Raw genomic sequence first — 23,338 nt, 5'->3', positions numbered from 1 at the left:
TCTTGCAACAATGGGTGTGCAACCAAAATGTGGTAGTTTGCGTGACGAACAATAGAACACAGCACTATTTATTCCCTAAGCCTAACATGCAAGTCCCTCCCCTGTTTCTCCATTGGCTGGATACTCCAGAGGTTGCAGCCTATTTGACAGGCCTAACTAACCTGCGAAAATTTGAAACAAGCAACCCATGGGAAGAAGAAACATTTGAAACAAGTCTCCACCCCTGACTGTGACTGTTATGCCCATATAAGGCACTGACACCACTCCTATGCTTATGTGGCCTCTTTCCTTTGCTCCTTAACTGCAGAGCCAGTTGGTAACAAATTATGAGGCTATTTTAGGAGCCTCCACTCCTGAGTCTCCACCTTGCAAGGACAGTGGGGGGATAAACAGGAGGACAGGCTGCCAACTACAGCTTGGCTTCTTGACCCTCTGCCATCCGCCCGAGCTGCCCCACCCTGTGTGAAAGCTAAACTTAATCTTATTCTCACATATGGGAATCTGGAATCCAGTAATGGCGTACTGTGCAGTATTTATCAAAAGCCTAGTTTAGAGCAATGATATCTTTGAATGATTTTGAAGATTGCAGTGTATTAATTACTCAAAGTTTACTATTGTGTGTTCTATATTGAATAAGTTGAATAGTATTCCCTCTATATCTCTATATTCTGTATGAAAAGAATATTGAAAAATATTCCCTCTAAATGTGCCAAGAATAAAGGGCTCTGAAGTCAGGTTAATGTAGGAAATGCTACATGCTATGTGCTTCTCTTGGAATTCTTTTTTTTTTTTCAGTTTGCCTTAACTGTATTTTTCCCATATATCGCCCTATTATTAACACCTTGTAATAGTGACATACATTTGTCTAGCTCATGTAAGAGCTTTCTTATATTTTATAATTAACCAGTAATTGTCCACAACAGGTTTTGCTATGTTATACAGTCCCATGTTTTATCCTCTAGCTTTCCTTCCAGTGACATACATGACCCTAGACTTCTACTTTCAACTATTCTCACACTCAGCACTATTAATTACACTTACAGTACTGTGTTACTCTATTTCCAAACATTTACAATCTTATTAAAAATTCTGTGCACCTTAAGCATCATCTGCCAATTCTCCACCCTCTTTCTATCTCCAGCTAACCTATAATCTAGATTTTAACTCCCAGAGTTTGCTAATTATAATTATGCTCATACTAGTGAGACCACATTTTGATCATTTTTATGATGATTATGATGATTCATAAACCCAAACAAAACTAAGGCAGAAAATGCCAAGGGATTGGCTGGCTGTTTCCAAGGTATCATCCAGCCTAGGTCAGTGCCAGCTTAAATCTAGAAGTACACGGTTGCCCAAAAGCCATTTAGGTAACCAGGAAAAGGGCAGCATTGTACAAAGGGCAGGCTGGGTGCTTTTATTCAACAAACATTCACTAAGCACTTACCGTTTGCTCAGCAAGGGGATGCAAAGATGAACATCCGCAGTGTCACATCCAGAGCTCATACCCATGAAGGGATTCTAGGCATAGAAACATCATCAGGGACATTACACGGGGGCTGGCGGGTGGTGGTGGTGGGGGGGCGGAAGTGGGGGGTTGGTTGGAAAGGGGGTCTGTAATGATTCACAGGGGAGGAGCCATCCAACCGAGCTGGGATTAGAGGTTGAATAGGAGTTTACCAGGCAGAAGAGTTGAAAGAACATGGTGCTAGGTGAAAGGGGAGGGTTGGGGTGAAGGAACAGCAGATAGAGCGACTGGAGACAGAGGCCAGGGGCTGAGATCCCTGAACCTGGCCCCAGGACAGTTGAGAGAGCTAAGAAAACACAGCATCCCCAGCCACTCTGCAGGCAGATTTAATTAGAATTCCTAGGATGAAGGCTGGGCATCTGCTCTAAAATAAATGAACAAACACATAAACAAAACAAAACAAAATCACAAAAGCAAACAAAAACCTCTCCTGAGGCAATTCTGACTAGTGACCTGGTATGTGGGAGTTGCTGAATCAGCATCCAGTGTCAAATGCAGCCCTCTCCCTTTAAACTGAAGGGGCAGCAGAGGTATTTGTACAGGCAAGTGGCAGGGCCAGAGCTGTGAGATCTTGGAGTGAGACAGATCCCAGAGGGAGGATGGCAAGTAATGAGTCTGTAGTGTTGGTACAGGGGAGACTGTAAGGACCAGAACTCAGTCAGTGGCTATGGGGAGTGAGTATAGAAATGGATTGAACAATGTTGAGCAACTGTAATTAATAGGATTTTGTAACTTATTAAATGTGAAGGTGAGTCTTCCTTGAGTCTTCCAGATTGTCAGGTATGAAAAAGTGGCTTGGAGGATCAAATCAGGGATTCATGAGAAAAAACATTTTTTTTTTTTTTAGGGAGAGCAATGTTTTGGGCTCCTGACATGACAACTTAAAATTCTTGTGGGACATCCAGGTGGGTTATTTAGAGGGTAATTGGGAAAGAGTGTGGAGCCAGGAGGGCACTGTGTGAGATTTGTGATCATCAGTATACAGGACACCTCAGTGGTTTGTTGTGGGTCTCTAGATGATTCAGGTTACACATTGTAACAGGGATATTAGCTTTTTGCCTAAATATGAACATCCTCTTGCCTCTTGCCTAAATAGGAACATCCTTATAAAGCTGCGATTCCCTGGCAAGGGAAAAGGAAAGAAAAAGGAAAGGGATGTCAAGCCCTGAACCAGGAGCTTTAAGGACCCCAGATATTGAAAGAGGAGGAAATTAAAACTGTTAATTTCTTTTAAAGCATGTTTCTTTTCAACTCACAATCTTAGAATTGTAGTGCTGAAAGGAACCTTCTGAACATCCAGTCTAACAAGCTTTTCAGACCCATGTGGAAAGAGACATGGAACCGGTGTGGCAACTTGCCCTGAGAAAGGGGGCATAGACTATAAAGGTTAAGAGCAGAGGATCCAGAGTCAAACTGTCTGGATTTAAAAATTCACCTTTATCACTTTCCACCAAAACTCGTGGTCCCTGTTCCACAGTACAAAATTTTCTCTGGGAAGTGGCTGTCTGGCCAAAGACAACATATCACACCCCCACCACTTGCACTTAGGGGTGGTCAGGGGTCTAGTTTTTGCCCATGGAATGTGAGTGGAAGTGATGTGTGTGTGACTTCCAAGCCAAAATGTTTAAGAATTAAGGAGCCTTTTTGCTGTCAAGGTTCTAGAGGTAAACACCACAGGTTTTGGGGTTGAAACAGTCTTTGGGCTCAAATGCTCATCATCACTTATCTGTGTGACTTTGGGCAAACTACTTAGCCTTAACTTCCTTACTTGTAAGACAGAAAGAATGGACAAATAGAAAGAGTCACAGGGAGAACTGAGTGAGGAAGTGTATGAAAAGTGTTAGAAGACAATGGATAAATATATTTTAACTTCAGGTTTTCCCCTCTTTTCCAGGTCTTCGGTTATATCTGTAGAAACCCAACTTGGGGTGGGCCAAGGGTTTCCTTTCCCCATTCCATCCAACAGAGGGGGGGATTAAAGGCCACTGAGCACCCACCTGGTCCTGCACTGCGCCAAGGACTTGTCACCAACTATTTTTTAATTTTCTAACAGGATCCTGAGTTAGGCAGGAGGCAGCCTAGCACGGTGAGTAGCGTGGTCTCATAGAGCCTGAATGCCCGGCCTCTCGTCTTGCCCAGTTCCTCTCCTATTTCTCTGCTTTTTGGGTGTGGGCCTCGGTTTCCTCAGTTAGGATGATGACAGCGTAATTTGCTGGGTTGTTTTGAAAGTTACATGGTTTTTACATAGATACACACGGGGGGGGGGGGGGAGAGACGGAAAGAGAGCGAGCTTGTTGGAACTGTGCCTAGAACACGGTAAGCACTCTAAAAAATGTTCAACAACAACAACGACGATTGCACAGATGTGGAACTGAGGTTAAGGGCGGTGAAGTAACTTGGCCAAGGGCACCCAGTTCCGAAGGGGAGAATCTGCGATTCAAACTCGGGACGCAAATCCTCTCTCCCTTTCCACTAAGGAGAAGTTGTACACCCCGGGAAGTCTGGGTGGAAATCCTCGCCGCTGGGCGTTCCGCTGCACCGGCCCGGCCTGGCCCACGGAGCTGCGACTCGGAACGGCCCCTCGCATCCCTCGCTCCGCCCCGCGGGCCTTTTGGGAGACTCGCCGGGGTCCGGCGGGGGGCGGGCCGGGAGGAGCCACGGCGCATGTGCACAGCTGGCCGCCCCCCTCCCCCCACGCTCCCCCGGCCCACAGCTGGGAAATCCGCCGCAACCCGAGCCAGCTCAGCTGGGGGAGCCGGGCCGGGTGGACGCGCCGGGCGCTCTCGCTTCTGCGCCTCGAGCACCGCCTCGGCCCCTCCGCCCGCCCTTCAGTCCACCCGTGCGTCCGCGCCGGTGGACCATGGCCCCGCGCAGAGGGGCTCCCGGGGGCTGCTGCCTGGCGCTCCTGCTGTGCTGCAGCTGGGGGTTGCTGACGGGGGTCTCCCCGAAGCCGGGCGGCGGGGGCGGCGGCGGGTGCCCCAGCCGCTGCCTGTGTTTCCGCACCACGGTGCGGTGCATGCATCTGATGCTGGAGACCGTGCCCGCCGTGGCGCCGCAGACCTCCATCCTGTAAGTGGTGCTCGGCCGGGGGCTCGGGAGGGTCGGGACCCCTCGCTGCAGCCTTTTGTCTGCCCCGGGTGGCTGCAGCGGCGCGGGGTACGGAGCCGGAACTTAGCCGCGGCTCTTCGCGCTGGCCTGGGGCTGGAGCCGCCTTTGTTAGCAACTCCAGATTCCACCGCTTAATTTGGAAGTTGTTGGGAGAAGCCAGGGAAATCCCCACTGGCCTCCCGCTCGGCTCCTCGCGCTCCTCCCCTGCTCGGCTCGCGTCCCCCCACCTCTTTTTCGCTCTCTCTCTCCTCTTTTCCTCTTCCTTCCTCACCCCCACATCTGGGCCCCTCCTCTTCTCCCGCATCCTCCCCTCCCGTTTTCTCAGCTCTCCCCATCTCTCCGGGAGCGCAGTTTGTGCCCCTGCTCCGCTGCGCTAGTGAAATCTCTGTGGACCCCTTATTTATTTGTGACCACAGCTTGCAGACCCCCCCCCCCCCACACACACACGCACACCGGTTTCACCACGGCCTCTGCGACTCGTTTGGCCATTCCTTTCCCTGGGGGAGTGTTCTGCGGGATGCATGGGTTTGCCGTCTGCAGCTTGCTTTCTTTTCATTCTCCCCGGAGCTGGTCTGCCAAGTTTCCCAGAAAGGGACCCTGTTGCGGTTTGTTAAGTTCTGTAGAGCAGAACCCAGTCTCGAGAGGAATCAGAAGTACTTAGCGTAGGTTTCAGGATGCCTCCATGCAGAATTTACTCTACCCTTTTCAAGTGTTTCCTTTTATTTTATAACCAGGATTCGCCGTGTTCAGCTAATGGACTAAATTTTATCAATAGTGCACATTCACCTTAACGAAATGTGTTACAAAATGCACATTCCCCAGATCTCTCCCAGAGCATGAAAAACTTAAACCGATCTCCGCGTCGACTTAGGGCTTCTCAAAAGCGAGGTATTTCCCTCGTTTTGCGCTGCGTGTTCACATCCGTACCGAAATGCCACCAGAGTTCGCTGCAGGACTTGAGGTTTTCTGATGAGACTTTGATTAGATATTTTCAAATCTTTAAAGGCAGGCATTCGTTTAGGTGCCCTAGAGCTAACCTTTTGGATGCCAAGAATAGTTTTCACTTTTCTTGGCTAAGCCAGAGAACTTTTGGCACCCGTGAAGAGCCCTGAAAAAGTTTAAAAATTTTTAGTGAACTATTCAGGAAGTGGGTGATTGGAGTTTCTCACATTTAAAACAAAGTACATCTACAGAACATCTTAGTGGTCATCGGATTTTTTTTAGGCACCTTCCTGCGGGATTCTTTTGGGGGTGGGGTGGTTGAAATATTGTCAGCTTTGAACCGTCAGCATATGTCCAATATGTCAGCTGGCAGCATACCATGAAGCAGTGGATTTTTATTATGGGACAGGCTGGATATGGATACGTTTAATTCTTTAGTGAGTCAGTGGGGAAAACTTGGACAATGAGGCCATTATTTACCACTGGCCAAAGTCTAAAATTGTTATATGCTGTGTCCCCAAATCTTAACTGCTTTTTTTTTTAAAAACAATATTTTAAAATATGAGTGTTTGCAGGACAAATATGGGGTCCTCTGCTCCACTATGCATGGGATGGTACTCCACTAAAACTTAACAGAGTATTTGTAAAAGTCTCTGTGCGTGTGAAGGTGAAGTGACATCATGGTCAGTAGTTGGAAGATTTCCAGAAAGCATTTATTTGCATAAACTTACACCTTACATTTTCATGAATTTTTTGAAAGCACTTTGTTTGATCTCATCATTTCTCACCAAATACTTTGTAGAACTAAGGATGTTATCAATGAAATCAAACCATACCCATTTTACAAATGTGGAAACAGGCCCAGAGAGAATAAGTACAACCTCCTATTACTGTTATTGATAGATAATGGAAAGAGTATAGAGCTAGGAGCCAGAAGTGAATCTTGGTTTGACACCTTGTAGCTGAGTCACCTGTTCTCTGGGAGAACATGTCATGTTTAGCTGTGTGGACTGACAGGGCACAAGTCTAAGACAGTAGTGATGGGGTGGTATAATTTGGGAAATAAGAAGAGACAGTTCCCTATCAAAAACCCTGTGTGCACACTGGGACAAAGTCAGTTGTTTTCTAGTTCTTATAAATACACAAGAAAGGAAGACCTGGTTTTGGAGGAGCTTCATGTTGATGTGCTAGGGATCCAATCTGGTCGTTTCTCAGATAGAGTCGCTTGGTGGAACATGGTCACGTTACAAGTTCTACACACGCAGAAACATTTCATTTTCGTTTTCAGTTTTTTTTTTTTCCCAGGTCTCTGCTCAGATGTCACTGGAAAATATCAGACCATTTTTTTTTCCCATGATGTTTCAGGAATGTGCTCAAGCAGGGCCTAATAGTGGATTGTTTTGATTTGTGGTTTGGGACAGAAAATAATGATACCAGACCACCTTGTGATTTGGGTTTGGTTTGACCCTGAAGTTCACCTCCAACTGGAAAAGTAAAATGTGGTGTTCTAGAATAAACAGCAGCCAATCTGTGATATTAGCATCCTGTCTGTTTTTGTTGGTATGCTGCTCTCTAACCATTTAAGAGAACTTCATAACAATAGCAAGATGCAATACTTCAGTTCCGCTCAGAGGTTTCTGTAGAAATCTTTGTTTAACTTTTGAATGCTGTACCCTATTCAGGACTACAATAGAAGTTTGTCATGATGATAATTAAAAAACTAATACTAAAAAATTTAAGTATGACATTTTTACCCTGCCCCCTTCCTATCATCCTCTCAACCCCAGCCTTTTTTTGGAAGCAATATATTAAAAAAAAATTCCTTGCTAAATCTCATTCCTTATGGTGTTCTGGCAATGGGCACATGGGATCTCTGCTCTAAATTTTCACCCCTCTTTTCCTGACTCCCTTTCTTTCCTCCATAGTCTCCGCTGTTGAGGTCACGGGAATCAACACTTCAAAACTAACATCCATCTGAAAGTCCAGGCCACTCCAGAGCCCTGGGAGGCATGCCAGTCTGTAGCCGCTGGGACAGGGAACCCCGACGCTAGAGGAGAACTGAGGAGATGAGCCTTGGGCTGGGACCAGGAGGGGCAGAGCTGCGGAGTGACCACCATTGGGGACCATCAAGCGTGCAGCTGGCTGGGCTGGAGGGGAGCCCTGCCCTCTCCACTGGGAGCCGGGGTCTCTCTGAAGGACATTTTTAATTAATTTGTCCATGTTTTCTGATTTCATTCTGTGCATTTGAGCCAGTTCTGTATTCTGTGACTACACAGTTTAAAAAACCTGGCTCCTGCCCTCATGGGTTACAGGGTCTAGTCAGGAGAAACCTCCAGTGGTGTGATGAGAATGACTGTACAGGTGAGTACGGGGCTTTGTGGGAATGAAGGAGGTGGAGACAGAGCTCTCTGGGAAGGTGGAACCTTTGTTCGTCTGGGCAGTATGACTGTCGATCTTTTAGTCCATTTCTGTGTGGTTAGAAGGTCCCAGTGTTGCTGCTAACTTCCTACATAGATACACCTTTTTCCAAGCCTCGCACAGGCCCCTGGGGGAATCATGACATGTAGGTTGAGAAATGAGTCTTCAGGCCATTTAGGGGTTTTCATTTGTCCTGTCAGGACTTGACAACTCTGTTATAGCTAGTCTCGCCTCATCCCCACTCCTCCATTGTGGCTTCCCCAAACTTGCTTGACTCTAAGGAGAATTTAATTTTTCCACTAACTGCCATTGTAAAATTGCTTACCTTTTCAAGAAATGAGCTCTCCTAACAAGAGGACAGAGTACAAATGTGTTCCCCATGGGTTAGGGGAATGGGCTGGTGTGGTGGGCTGTGCAGTGGATTCTGTCTTTTTAGTTCTGGTGCCGTCTCCACTTCATTTTCCTGGGGCACGAGAACTTCCCTCATTCCCGTCCCTGCCGTCTGAGACACTCTCTGCCCTTGGGAACTGCTCACCTCTCCTCCTTTGTGAAGATTTCAATAATCGGTAGTTGTGAGAGGCTGTATCACATCTCATCTGTCCTCAGCAGGACATTGGTGCATGCAGTGGATAGTGGTCTTAAGTTTGAAGCTTTGGCATATGTAAAACAAATTATTTCTTTATTTTTAAATTCACTGTTATGATGAAGTTGAGGTCTTTGTGATCCAACACATTTGAAAAGTATAATAGGTTTAAAAAAAATTTAGGTATTGACAGTTTATCTTTCCAAAATGGCAGGCAGGACTAAATATTTTCTCATGCTGTTGAATACTAAATATTTTCTTCAGAGCTACTGCTTTGAAGGGCTCACATATGAATGCCTGGGGGCAGTTAAAGAATTCACCTTTAGTAAATGTTCACAGTGCTGTGTTCAGAAGAGAAGAAAATCTTCAGTGTTCAAAAATAAGCTCAGAGGTAGTCCATCAGTTGTGTGCTAGGACATTTGCATTACTGAGGAAACTAGCTTGTCATTTAAGGAGTATGTTAACTGCTTAGTTATAGCCACACTTGAAAATTTGAAAGTTTAACATTTGAAAGTTGTGTGCTTTTCAGAAGAACCTACCTCCTTCCTGTATGTTTTTAATATGTCAAGAAATAGCCCTTACATTAGCTATTTTAGTCAGGTTTATTTTGGTTTTAAAAAGGAATATATCAGTTTGTGTGACTCTGAAGTCCACAAGGCAGCTGTGACTTCAAACTGGTCTTGACCCAGGGTCCAAATGCTGCGATCACAACATGGTTTTCTACCCCTGATGGCATGACTTGGCTTCCTCCTCTATTGGTTTGACTCGGTTATCCTGCTTGGTGATGACTGGTAGCTGTGGGCTTATCTTCCAACAGTACTAAATCCAACAGAAAGAGAAGGAATCAGTGTTTCTTGAGTACACAAGCAAAATTTGGACCTGATTGTCTATGTCACATGTCCATTCTTGAGCCAGATCACTGGGTGAATGGGAGGCCTTGGCCACCAGGCCTGGGGCACCTGCCTCCACGTGGAGCCATGGCTGGAAACTGCTTTTCCTGAACCCATGGGCACACAGTGGGAGAGGACTCATTCTCTAGAGGTAAAAACAGTTCGTTCGTATTAGAAGAACGCTAAACAATAGCTGTAGAGTACGTTGATTAAAGGCTTAAAATTAAAAATGTAAACAAACAAAGACAAAAATTTCCACAGGCTCCAGATTTAATCTCTTCATTGATTTGGAAGACCATTAAGTTGGAAGAACAACATGCATTATGCTTAATACCTATTTACTAATTATGAGGGTTGTTTTTTTTTCTTCTCTTTGATTGGAGAAGCCAGGCTTTTCTTTTGCGGTTGACAACAAAGAAGAAACTGAAACAGAGATGCAAGTAGGTGCATGTAAGCTGGGTCAGCAGCAGAGCTGCATTTACAGACTTAGGGTTGGGAATTTGTAAACCTGAGTTCCAGTCTTCTGTCTCCTACTTACTGTGATCTAGGAGGGGTCTCTGGCCATTTCTGGTATTCAGTGTCCACCCTTGTTGGGTTTCTTATACCTTATAATCTCCAGATTTACTAATTATTTTAATCACGTCCTTTTTGGGTATAGAAGAAAATGAAATTTATTTAAAAGTACATGTTTTTGGTAAATTCAATTTAAGAGCATTTCCACTGAACAGGCATGGTTGTTTTGCCTGTTGGTAATATTTCTAATTAGATCATTAGCTCCTGGAGATGAAGGATTAGATTGTTGAGTTGTTAACCTCTGCTCGCAGCATACTACCTATACATAGCATGAATATGTTCATTGGTGGGTAAGTGCCTTTTTGGTGTTTAAAATAATATCATCAATAACTTCAAAATCTTTTAAAATTGGTAACTTCAATGAATTATATATTCTTTGTCCTGAAGTTTGTTTTGAAAAATGGAACCTTACCCCCCCCCCGCCCCCAGTGACTTAGTTTCTCTGCAGATGCCATGAGTCCATGAGCAAAATAGGTAAAGCTTAGAAATATCTGTCTTAGCTTCTTGGCTGCTAATACAAATACCATGCAATGGGTTGGCCTAAGCAATGGGAATTTATGAGCGCATGGTTTCGAGGCTAGGAGAAATCCAAAATCAAGGTGTTACCAAGTGATGCTTTCTTTCTGTGTTCTGGAGCAGGCCACCACCTGTCCTTGGTCGTGGCTTTATGTCACATGCCAGTGAACGTGGCGTATCTTTTCTGTTCTCTTCCAGGTTTCATTGATTTCTGGGTTCTTCCCATGGCTTTCTTTCTCTCTGAATTTCATTCTTTTTATAAAGGACTTCGGCAATCCAGATAAAAGCCCAAAATGATTCAGTTGAGTCACATTTTAAATGATGTAACATCTTCAAGAGATCCAATTTACAGTGGGTCCCCACCCACCAGAATGAGGACTAAGTCCAAGAACATGTCCAAACAGGGAAAACAATTCAGTCCACTACAGGATCTCAACCTAGTGATTGTTCATGTGATGTAAATTGAGAGTGGCAAGAAAATTAAATGAAAATGCTTTAAGTTTTTAATGAGTTAAGTCTCTTGGTTGCCATTTTCAGGCTTTAGAAATAAGGTCTCAGTGATCTATAGGTATTACTCTTTGCATTATCATTGTTAATTAGTTTCTTTATTCTGGAAATTGTTCGCTCTCGCCTACTTCCCAGCCCTGTAAGGCCTAGAGAAATACTGATCCCCAGGAACTTAATGCAGTGATCTTGGGTCAAGAATAATCAGACCTTCCTCTATGTTTCTCCAGAGCATTCTCTTCTTCATCTGTAAGATTTACTTCAGGGCTTTTTTTTTTTCTTTCTTTCTTTTTCTTAAATGGGGGTTGTTCCAGATCTGATAGCCCACTAGATAATTGGCTTGTTGACGATAAGGATCATGCCCTATTTGCTCCATCCTCAGTCCATCTGAGGAGCTCAGGGAATGAGGGGTCTGTGTTTATAGTTAGGGCAAGCTGTCCAATTAATCATTGGTTAAACATCCACTCTGTCTGGAACATTCTTTTGTAGACCGAACATTGAAGAGCTCAGAAGGCTTACAGGGAGCTTGCAGGGTCATCTAGCCTTTTGTTCCATATTTAGGTCTGAAGCCAAAGACTAACCAATGACTGCCCTTATTTGTCCTTTGCCCTGATGAATTTTCACTTAAAACAAAACAAAACAAAACAGCTTTATTGAGACATAATTGTCATTTTTTTCCAAACGAAAGGTCTTATATATTTATCACTGAGCCAGTGTATTTATACAGAAGCATAAGAACAAAGAAAAACTAGGCTTATCCCCAATAAAATGAGTCCAACTGTTCAGAAAGGGAGACTTTTTAAACTTGAAGGTGCTAGTGAACTTGGTACAGAATCAACATGTGTGCCATCACATGCCATTCCTTACAGACCCAGCTTGGTTCTTCTCCAGTATCTCCTCTTGGAGTTTGTACTGGTTTGTATATATTATGACCCCCAGAAAAGCCATGTTCTTTGATGCAGTCTTGTGGGGGCAGACGTAATAGTGTTGATTAGATTGTAATTCTTTGATTGAGTGTTTCCATGGAGGTGTGACCCACCCAACTGTAGGTAATAACTCTGACTGGATAATTTCTGCCACAGTGTGGCCCTGCCCATTCAGCGTGGACCTTGATTAGTTTACTAGAGCACTCAGACAGAAGGAGTGAGCTTGCTACAGCCAACAGGGACACTTTGAAGAACGCGCAGAAGCTGAGAGAATAGCTGCAGCTGAGAAACACATTTTGAAGATGGCGTTGAAAGCTGACACTGACATTTTGGAGAATGCCATTTTGAAACACCACCTGGGAGCAAGCAGAAACCAGCCACGTGCCTTCCGAGCTAACAGAGGTTTTCCTCCAGTGGAGGTACCCGATTGTTGATGTGTTCCCTTGGACACTTTATGGCCTTAAGACCATAAATGTGTAACCAAATAAACCCCCTTTATAAAAACCAATCCATTTCTGGTATTTTGTATAATGGGCAGCATTAGCGAACTGGAACAGAGTTGTACCTGATTTTATTGTCATCTTCATTTGAATACTTTGAGGAATGGGATGACTGTTTCTTTGCCAGGAATCACTTGATTCTAAAAGTGTTATGAGAAGACACGGCAAAACTGGCAGTCACACGCACCCACAGCAATGGCGAACAGAGAGAGAAAATGTACACTTTGATAAGTTTTGACGTTTATCTGTTTCTGTGAAACTGTCACCACAATACAAGTGATACACACATCCCTCACCCCCAGAAGTTTTCTTGTTCCCCTTTGTAATTCCTCCCTCCCACCATACTGCTCCCATTTAGGATTTTTGCTTCTATGCTCATGAGTGATACTGGTCTTTAGCCTTCCTCTTAAAATGTCTTTGTCTGCTGTTGGTATAGCAAGGTGAATCTCACCTCATGGAATGAGTGGGAAGCATTTTCTGCTTTTCAATTTTTTGGAAGAGTATGTTCTAGTTTGCTGATGCTGCTGGAACGCAAAACACCAGAGATAGATTGGCTTTCATAAAACAGGGTTTATTTGGTTACACAGTTACAGTCTTAAGGCCATAAAGTGTCCAAGGGAACACATCAGCAATTGGGTACCTTCACTGGAGGATGGCCAATGGTGTCTGGCAAACCTCTGTTAGCTGGGAAGGCACATGGCTGGTGTCTGCTCCAAGTTCTGGTTTGAAAATGGCTCTCTCCCAGGACATTCCCCTCTAGGCCGCAGCTCCTCTTCAAAATGTCACTCTCAGTTGCTCCTGGGGTGTTTGCCCTCTCTTCGCTTCTCCGGAGTAAGAGTCTGCTTTCAACAGCCATTTTCAAACTGTCTCTCATCTGCAGCTACTCTCTCAGCTTTCTGTGCATTCTTCAGAATGTCCGTCTTGGCTATAGCAAGCTTGCTCCTTCTGTCTGAGCTTATATAGTGCTCCAGTAATTTAATTCAGACTCACCCTGAATGGGTGGGGCAACACTTCCATGGAAATTATCCAACCAAAGGTCTTGTCCACAGTTGATTGAATCACATCTCCATGGAAAACACCCAAAGGATTCCAAAATCTAATCAACACTAATATGTCTGCCCACACAAGATTGCATCAAAGATAATGGCGTTTTGGGGGACATAATACATTCAAACAGGCACAGAGTATATATAGAAGTGGTTTTATTTCTTCATTGAATCTTAGAAGTGGTTTTATTTCTTCATTGAATCTTTGTTAGAATTTACCACAAAGCCATCTGGGCTGCGAGCTGCCATTGTGGGAAGAGTTTCGTTTGTTTTTTAATAAATGCAGTTTTGCTGAGGTATATTCATACACCATATATCCATCCAAAAATACAATCAGTGACTCACAGTATCAGCATATATATAGTTGTGTCTTCACCACAATCAATTTTAGAACATTTTCATTACTCCAAAAAAAGAACCAATAAAAACAATAAAAGTAATTGAAAAAATGAAAAAATACTGAAAACATCCCATGCCCCTAATTCCCCCCTATTATTTATATATATTTTTTGTGGGTATTTTATTACTCATCTGCCCTTATTCTGGATCCAGGGAGTGTCAGTCACAAGGTTTTCACAATCACATGGTCACATGATGAAAGCTATATAGTTACATTATCATCATCAAGAATCAAGGCTACTGTATTACAGTTCAACAATTTCAGGTATTTCCTTCTAGCAATTCTAATACACCAGAAACTTAAACGAATATCCACGTAATGCATAAGAATAAGCTCCGGAATGACTGCTCAACTCTATTTGAAATCTCTTAGCACTAAAACTTTATTTTGTTAAGTTTTCCCCCTTTTGGTTAAGAAGACAGTCTCAATCCCACAATGCCAGGGCCAGGCTCATTTGTGGGAAGATTTTTGACTACAGTTTTAACTTTTGCAGGGTAGCTATTTTTTCTCGAGTGAGCTTTGGTAGACTGCTTTCAAGGAACGTGTCCATTTCATATAAGGTGTCAAATTTGTTGTGGTGAAGTTGTTCATAATATTTATTGTCCTTCAAATACCTGAAGACTTTGTAGTGATTCACGTTTCTCATTTCTGATATTAGATATTTATGCTTCCCTCTCTTTTTCTGATTAGTCTGGCTAGAGGTTTATCAATTTTATTAATCTTTGCAAACAATCAGCTTTTGATTTGCTGATTTTCTCCTTAGTTTTCCTGTTTTATATTTCATTGTTTTTGCTCTGATATCTTTGTTATTTCTTTTCTTCTACTTACTTTTAATTTAATTTGTTATTTTCTAGTTTATTAAGGTGGAAGGTGAGGTCATTTGATTTGAAAGCTTTCTTCTTTTCTAATGTAGGTGTTTAGTTCTATAAATTTCCTTTTAAGTCAGGCTTAGTGGCATTTAACAAATTTTGATGCACCTGTTTTCATTTTCATTCTTTTCAAAATACTTCCTAATTTTTCTTTTCTTTTTTTTTTATTCCCTATTCCGTATCCCTCTCCCTGTCTCCTGGTAACCTACATTCTAGATTCTGACTCTATAACTTTGTTTATTTTATTTATTTCATATCAGGGAGTATCAAACAATATTTGTCTGTTTGTGCCTAGCTTATTTCACTCAACAGGATGGCTTCAGGTTTCATCCATGTTGCCTGTATCAGAATTTCATCTGTTTTTATGGCTGAATAATATTCCTTGTGGTATTTCATCGTATATACCATATTTTGTTTATCCATTTGTCAGTTGGTAGACACTTGGGTTGCTTCCATCCTATGGCAGTTGTAAATAATACTGCAATGAACATCTGTGTTAAAATATTTGATTAAGTACCTATTTTCATTTCTTTTGGATATATGTCTAATAGTGGGATTGCCAGACCATATGGTTTATACATAACATTCTGAGGAATTGCCAAGCCATCTTCCACACTGCTGCACCATTTTACATTGCCACCAGCAATGAATGAGTGTTCATATTTCTCCATATCCTCTCCAACACTTGCAATTTATCTTTTGATTTCTTCACTGACCCATGAGTTAGTTAGAAATGTGTTCTTTCATTTCTAAATATTTGGGGATTTTCCCAAGATCTTTCTGTTACTGATTTCTAATTAAATTCCATTGTGGTCAAAGAATATATTTTGTATGACTTGATCCTTTTAAATTTATTGAGATTTATTTTATGACACAGAATATGGTCTATATTGGAAAATGTGCCAGGCACACTTAAAAAGAATATGTATTCTGTTGTATGGAGTAGTCTATAAATTTCAGTTGGGTCAAGTTGGTTGACAGTATTGTTCAAATCTTTTATATCTTTACTGATTTTCTGTCATTTTGTTTGTGAGAGAAAGGTATTAAAATCTTTGACTACAATTGTGGATTTGTCTACTTTTCCTTGTTGTTCTGTCCCTTTTTCCTCATGTATTTAGGTGCACAAACGTTTAGGATTGTTATATCTTCTTGATGAATTGATCCCTTTATCATTATGAAAAGTCTTTCCTTAATCTTCCAGTAATCTGTTAATTAAAAATGTGTTAGAATTTTCTCTGAATTTGAATATTAGTATTAACATTGTCACTCCAGTTTTCTTTTGATTACTGTTAGCATTGTATATTTTTCCATCCTTTTTAAAAAATGTTTTTTCCATCCTTTGTTTTTAACCCATTTGTGTCTTTATATTCGAAGTGCATTTCTTCTAGGTACTATATGGTTTCGTCTTGCTATTTTAGCCAATCTGACAACCTATGCCTTTTTATTGGCATATTTAGACCATTTAAATTTAATGTGATAATTGACATGATTAAGTTTAAATCTATTCTTTTGTTATTTGTTTTCTGTTTTTCTTATCTGTTGTTTGTTCCTTTTCCTACTTTTCTGCCTTCCTTTTTTTTTTTTAAATTCAGTTTTACTGAGATATATTCACATACCATACAATCATCCATGGTGTACAATCAGCTGTTCACAGCACCATCATATAGCTGTGCATTCATCACCCTAATCTATGTTTGAACATTTTCCTTACACCAGAAAGAATCAGAATAAGAATAAAAAATAAAAATAAAAAAGGACACCCAAATCACTCTCCCCCACCCCACCCTATTTTTCATTTAGGTTTTGTCTCCATTTTTCTACTTATCAATTCATACACTGGATAAAGGGAGTGCGATCCACAAGGTCTTCACAATTGTACTGTCACCCCTTTCTGCCTTCCTTTTGAGTAAATGCATTTTTTTTGGCAATAAGCATTTTTTCCTCTTTTTTTTTTTTAATTAGAGAAGTTGTAGGTTTGGAGAAAAATCCTGCATAAAAGAGAGTTTCCATATACCACCCTTTTATTAACACCTTGCGTTAGTGTGGTACATTTGTTACAGTTGTTGAAGGAACATTTTTATAATATTGTAAAAATATGGAATGCTTCAGGAATTTGCATGTCATCCTTGCACAGGGGCCATACTATTCTTCTTTATATCATTCCAATTTTAGTATATTTTGAAAATAGAAAAACAAAATACACAAAAAATAATAATCTCATTATTATTTTTAAATGATTCGATGCATTTTTAAATGATTCAATTTTATCTTCTTTGTTGGCTATTAGTTGTAACACTATTTTTGTTATTATTGTGATTGCTTTATGATTTATAGTATATGTCTTTATCATTACACCCTACCTTCAAATTATGCCACTTCACTTTTAATATAGAAAACTTACAATAGGATATTTCCATTTCTTTCACCCTACCTTTGTGATAGTGTTGTCATATATTTTAGTTTTACATATATTATAAATCTCACACTACATTTTTTATTATTTTGTTTAAATATTAAATCATATTCTTAGAGATTTTAATAAGAGAAAAAAATTTCCATTCTTTCTGGTACTCATCATTCCTTTGAGTAGATTCATATTTCCATTCTTTTGCTTGACAGATTTTTCTTTTACACTCCAGGTAGTACAGATCTGCTGGTGATGAATTCTTTTAGCTTCTGTATGTCTAAAACATTCTTTATTTCTGAATGATATTTTTGCTGTGAATAAAATTCCAGGTTGACAGTTTTTTTTCTTGCACTACTTTAAGAAGTTGCACTGTCTGCTGGTTTGAATGTATTATGTCCCCCAAAATGCCATGTTCTTTGATGTAATCTGTGGGGGCAGTTGTATAGTGTTGATTAGATTTTGGAACCTATTGATTAAGTGTTTCCATGGAGATGTGACTCAGTCAACTGTGGGCAAGACTTTGATTGGATAATTTCGATGGAGGTGTTACCCCGCCCATTCAGGGTGGGTCTGAATTAAATCATTGGAGCCATATAAATGAACTGACAGAGGGAACTCAGAGCAACTGAGAGTGACATCTTCAAGAGGAACTGCAACTAAGAGAGGACAAAGCACCCCAAGAGCAACATTTTGGAGAACCCCATTTTGAAATGCAACCTAAGAGCCAGTGGACAATAGCCACATGCCTTCCGAGCTAACAGAGGTTTTCCAGATGCAAATGGCCATCTTTCAGTGAAGGTACTCTATTGATGACTTACCTTGGACACTTTACGGCTTAAGACTGTAACTTTGTAATCAAGTAAACTCTCTTTATAAAAGCCAATCCATTTCTGGTGTTTTGCGAAACAGTAACATTAGCAAACTGGTACAGATTTTGGTACCAGAGAAGTGGGGTGCCGCTGAGTTTGCAAATACCAAACATGTTGGAATGGGTTTTTAAATGGATAAATTGTGGAAGAATTGTGAGGAGCTTGATAGAAAAGGCCCAGACTGCTTTGAAGAGACTGTTGGTAGAAATAAGGACTCTAAAGATACTTCTGATAAGACTTTGAGCAGAAATGATGAATGTAGTGTTGCGAACTGGAAGAAAGGCAATCCTTGTTTTAAAGTGGCAGAGAATTTGGCAAAATTGAGTCCTGGTGTCAGACGGAAGGAAGAATTTGAGAGCAACAAGCTGGGATACTTGGCTGATGAGATTTTGAAACTAAAAATTGTGGATATAGCATGGCTTCTCCTTGCAGCTTTCCTTGCAGCTTATAGTAAAATGCAAGCAGAGAGAGATAAACTTAGAACTGAACTCTTGGGTTCAAAGAAACCAGGAACTGATGGTTTGGAAAATTCTGGGCTTCCAGGGGGTGGAACCCCAGAAGCTACAGCCCCACATGAGGATTTAACCAAACATGGAACCCAACCGCCATTTCAGTACAAGCCAAGATTGGAGATGGAGTTATCCAGAAAGATTTGTGGAAAGTCATATTATCTGATGGCTTTGACCCCTGTGTGCTTCATGTGAAGTCAACAGAATTTTTGTGAGATCTTTATAGACAGAGCCACTGCCGGTCTGAACTGGAGGAGACAGACAAGGAAGAAATTGAAGGAAAAATTTCTTCAAAGACAGAGCCATGGAGGTTGAGGTCTGGAATCAAGAGGTCTCTGGCTGGGAGAGTGGAGTGGCCCACCAGCATGGGAAGGGTGAGTTTGCCCTGGAGTTTGAGGGTGGGCCGTCTGCCTTGATGTTTAGGAAGAGTGCTGGCACCCCAGGCCTCAGAGAGGGTGGAGCACATTCCCCAGGGATTGGGGAGAGCCTGGCCACCACCCCATTCTTCTGGAGGGGTTGAGCATGTGTCCCAGAGATGGAAGGGAATCTGGGTTCTGCCCTGATGTTTGAGGATGATGGGGCCGAGAAGGTGGTCTCCCCAGTGGTTGGATATGTTGGAGCACTCACCCCAATGTTTGGAGAGAAAAAGACTGCCACAAAAGCCCTTAGGAAGGGTTAGACTTCTGTTCTCTCAAGCCCCAAGGATGCAATATCATTCTGTAAATGACTCTCAGACTTTGAAATCTAATGGAGTTTGCCCTGAGGGTTTTAGGAACTATTTTGGTCCTATTAACCCTGTTTTCCTTTCAGTTTCTCCTTATGGCAGTGGGAATGTTTATCCTATGACTGTCTCTCCTTTGTATATTGGAAGCAGATAACTTGTTCTGAGTTTCACAGGTCCACAGCAGAGGGGAATTTTGCCTTAGGACACACCACACCTGTAACTCATTTTGATGGGATCTTGTACTCACCCATTGTTACTGAAATGATTTAAGCTTTTGTGATATTGTGATGGGATGAATGCATTTTGTATATGGAAAGATCAGGTCATTTTTGGGTCCAGGGGGTGGAATGTGCTGGTTTGAATGTATTATGTCCCCCAAAATGCCATGTTCTTTGATGCAATCTTGTGGAGCCAGTTGTGTAAGTGCTGATTAGATTTTGGAACCTATTGATTGAGTGTTTCTATGGAGATGTGACTCAGTCAACTGTGGGCAAGACCATTCAGGGTGGGTCTGAATTAAATCATTGGAGCCACATAAATGAGCTGACAGAGGGAACTCAGAGCAACTGAGAGTGACGTTTTCAAGGGGAGCTGCAGGTAAGAGAAGACAGAGTGCTCCAAGAGCAACATTTTGGAGAACACCGTTTTGAAACGCAACCTAAGAGCAAGTGAACAGCAGCCACGTGCCTTCTGAGCTAACAGGTTTTCCAGATGCAAATGGCCATCCTTCAGTGAAGGTACTCTATTGATGACTTATCTTGGACACTTTATGGCCTTAAGACTGTAACTTTGTAACCAAATAAACCCCTTTATAAAAGCCAATCCATTTCTGGTGTTTTGCAAAACAGCAGCATTAGCAAACTGGAACACATTGTCCTCTCACTCACATAGTTTCTCATGAGAAGTCTGCTGCCGTACTTATTTTGGTCTCTCTATGTAGAGTGTCTGTTGTTTCTTAGTGCTTTTAAGATTTTCTCCTTATCACTGCTTTTAGCAATCTGATGATGATATGGCATGGTGTGGTATACTTCATATTTCTTGTGTTTGTGGTTTTTAAAGCTTGGATCTGTGGGTCTATAGTTTTCATCCCATTTGGAAAATTTGAGGACATTAGTTCTTCAAATATTTTTTTGTCCCCATGTCTATCTCCTTTCCTTTTACACATTTGTTAGGTTGCTTGAATATATCCTACAGCTTGCCGATCTCTGTTCAATTATATGTTTATTACTGATGTATTTATTATTCTGTTGTGCTTTATTTTTAATAGTTTCTATTGCTATGTCTTCAGAGTCTCTGGACTTCTTCAATGTCTAATCTGCTGTTGATTCTACCAAGTGCATTTTTAATTTTGGATACTGTAGTTTTAATCACTAGAAAATTGTGGTCTTCCATTTCTCTACTTAACATTTTGAACCATGGTGTACAGTTTTCGTAACTCTTAATGCTCATCTCTGCTAATTCTAACATCTGTGTCAGTGCTGGGTTGATTTTTATTGATTGATTTACTCTCCTCATTCTGAGTTGCTTTTTCTGCTTATTTTCATGTCTGGTAATTTTTTATTGGATCCCAAAAGTTGCGAATTTTGCCTTGTGGTACACTGGACACTTTTGTACCCTTCTGATTATTCTTGAGCTTTGTTCTGCAATGCAGTTAAATTATCAGGGAAGTTTGATCTTTTGAGGTCTTGCTTCTTAAGGTTTGGTAGGCAGGACTGGAGTACTGCACAGGCTGCAGCTAAATATTTTCTAGTCCTGAGGCAACCCCGTCTCTGTGCTCTACCCGGTGCCCGGTGAATGTTGAGGTTTTCCAGGCTGGCTGGTGGGAACAGGCAGTCTTGCTGGCTCTGTGCGAGTGCTGGCAAAGTTACCTCTGATCCTTCCGGACAGTTCTTTCCTAGCCTTGGGTAGTTTTCCCACCCACATGTGCTGATCAGGGCTCAGCTGAATACTTGAAGGGCTTGCTCTGCGGATTCGTGGAATTGCTTTTTTTTTTTCCTTCCCCAGAGTGTTCAATGGTTTTTATCTCTGGGTCTCTGTCCTGTGATTTCTAACCAACTTGGTCTCCCCAGACCCTCAGCAGCATCCTTATGGAAGGAGCCTGCTGGATTCTGCCTGGGTTTTCCCTGGAAACACTCTCTGACAGTAAGCTGGGAATGTCGTAGGGCTCACCTCATTTATTTTCTGTCTCTCGGGGATCACTGTCTGCCATTGACTGATGTAGAGTTTCTTGAAAACACTTGTTTCATATATTTTGTCAATTTTTTGGTTATTTCTGGCATTGAGGGCAAGTCAGTCCCTGTTATTCCATCTTGGTCAAAGTCCTCAATCTTTTTTCTTAACTGTAGTTTAACCTTTCAAAATTCCTCTGCAGCAAAGTGTGTTAAAAATAAATAACAATTAGAATAAAATAATGACTGAGTTAACATTCCCAAGTCCAGATTAAAAAAAGAAAAATCAAGACTATTCAACCATGGTGTTTTCCTTTTGCCTTTGGAATGCTGTTGTTGTGTTTGTCAGGGTGATTTAACATTAGCTGGCTACTATAATAAACAATCACATAATCTCATTGGGTTAAAACAGTGTGAGTCTCTTTCTCACTCACGCAAATTCAGTGCAGATGGTTCTTGGTTGTGAAGCTGGGCTTGGAGCTTCTGCTCTAAGCCACGTGTTGGCCAACTATGGCCAACTATGGCCGAGGGCTCGCTGCCTGTTTTCGTAAGTAGATCTTTACTGGAACACAGCCACACCCATCTGTTTATGTTTTGTCTATGATCGCCTTCTAGCTACAAATGCAGAGTACTTGTAACAAGTGAACATTTATTATCTGGCCCTTTAAGAAAATATTTCTCAGTTACATCTCTAAGCAATGACTCAGGGGTCCAGGCTGTTTGCGTGCTTAGTCCTTGGCCCCAAAAGCTGCCATGGAAGGAGAAAGAGGAGAATGGACACAGAGAAGTCACACATGCTCTTAACTGCCTTGGCCAGGAAGTGATATCATCATTTCTGCTCATATTACATTGGTGAGAACGCGACACATGCCCCAACCTAAATGCAAGGGTTCTGGGAAATGTAGTTTTAGCTTTGTGCCCAGGAAGAAGAAGTGAACTTTGAGCATCAGTCTCTGCTGTAGATACACTGAGCTTTAATTGTGCACCATTACTATACTCTCTCTTGGGCTCCTTCTCGCTAATTCGTCTTCACCTCCCATACTGCCATTGATCTGCATCAGATATTTGCATTTCTGCCTCTTCATCTTCTTTTTCTGAGCTCTCTTCCACTGGGTGCTACTGTTTAAATGTATGGACAAGCTCTGAGCTTTTGTTGCTTTCTCTAACAGAGAAGTCTGTTAAATGTCTAAGAGGTTGCAGTTCCCATTGTTACTGTGCTTTGTGATTTAGGGTGGTGATTTTACCCTCCACCCAATTCAATCCCTAATGTAGGGCTCTAACCAACACCTATTAGATAAATATAGTTTAAAAATATCTCTGTTTTTCAAAGAAGAATTTTATTGTTTATTATTTTAGAATTAAAGGCAACTTCTGTTTATCTTTGATATGTAGTTGCCAAGTGTGATTATCTGGGGGAAGGGTAAAGTAGTCTCCGTAGTTGTGACCCATAGATCATAGCCAGTTGCTTAACTAGACTTTTTCCAAGTGAACAGACATATTTGGGTTTTATACAGTGTCTCTCCTGGGTAATTATAGAAATAATTGCTGATGCGGTGAAGGGCTAGAAGGAGAAAAACCAGGAAGAGTCTTCTATCTTCAGGTTGGGTTATTCGCTTGTAGGAATCAGGAGTCAACGGTATTACTGAACGGTTTGTAGTTAGGATGTAAATCACCCATTTTCTAATGCTTTTATGCCTCGGATGTGAAGCACGCCTGCTAATGTGCCTTTTCTTCCTGTTTACTTCCTATAATTCTAAAATTGTGTATAAATTTGTAGGATCTTTGGAAATTTGCCCCATTGTCTTTTCTCTTAGGACACCTCAACTATTAATCGCTGTTTACTTCTTGTAGGATATGG

General features: G+C 41.7%; 1 protein-coding gene and 1 non-coding gene across 4 annotated transcripts in view; one reads left to right on the top strand and one right to left on the bottom strand.

Moving 5' to 3' along the window:
* The first annotated feature begins 4,224 nt into the window (after nt 1–4,224).
* PXDN (peroxidasin) overlaps nt 4,225–23,338 on the top strand; it is a 128,698-nt gene continuing 109,584 nt past the window's right edge. For 2 of the 3 annotated variants that reach the window (XM_037813053.1, XM_037813052.1), the window contains exon 1: nt 4,227–4,597. In XM_037813053.1, coding sequence (XP_037668981.1) covers nt 4,389–4,597 — 209 coding nt within the window. In that variant the 5' untranslated portion in view covers nt 4,227–4,388. Of the gene's footprint in view, nt 4,598–23,338 lie in introns of all 3 variants that reach the window. The other variant, XM_037813054.1, reaches the window with a different exon arrangement.
* Nucleotides 16,893–17,000, bottom strand: LOC119516996. The gene has a single exon (XR_005213426.1). It is a non-coding gene; the product is annotated as a U6 spliceosomal RNA (small nuclear RNA).

The sequence above is a fragment of the Choloepus didactylus genome, chromosome 20 (genome assembly GCF_015220235.1).
Source record: "Choloepus didactylus isolate mChoDid1 chromosome 20, mChoDid1.pri, whole genome shotgun sequence".
Classification (NCBI taxonomy): domain Eukaryota; kingdom Metazoa; phylum Chordata; class Mammalia; order Pilosa; family Megalonychidae; genus Choloepus; species Choloepus didactylus.
This window is presented reverse-complemented; position numbering and strand designations above follow the sequence as displayed.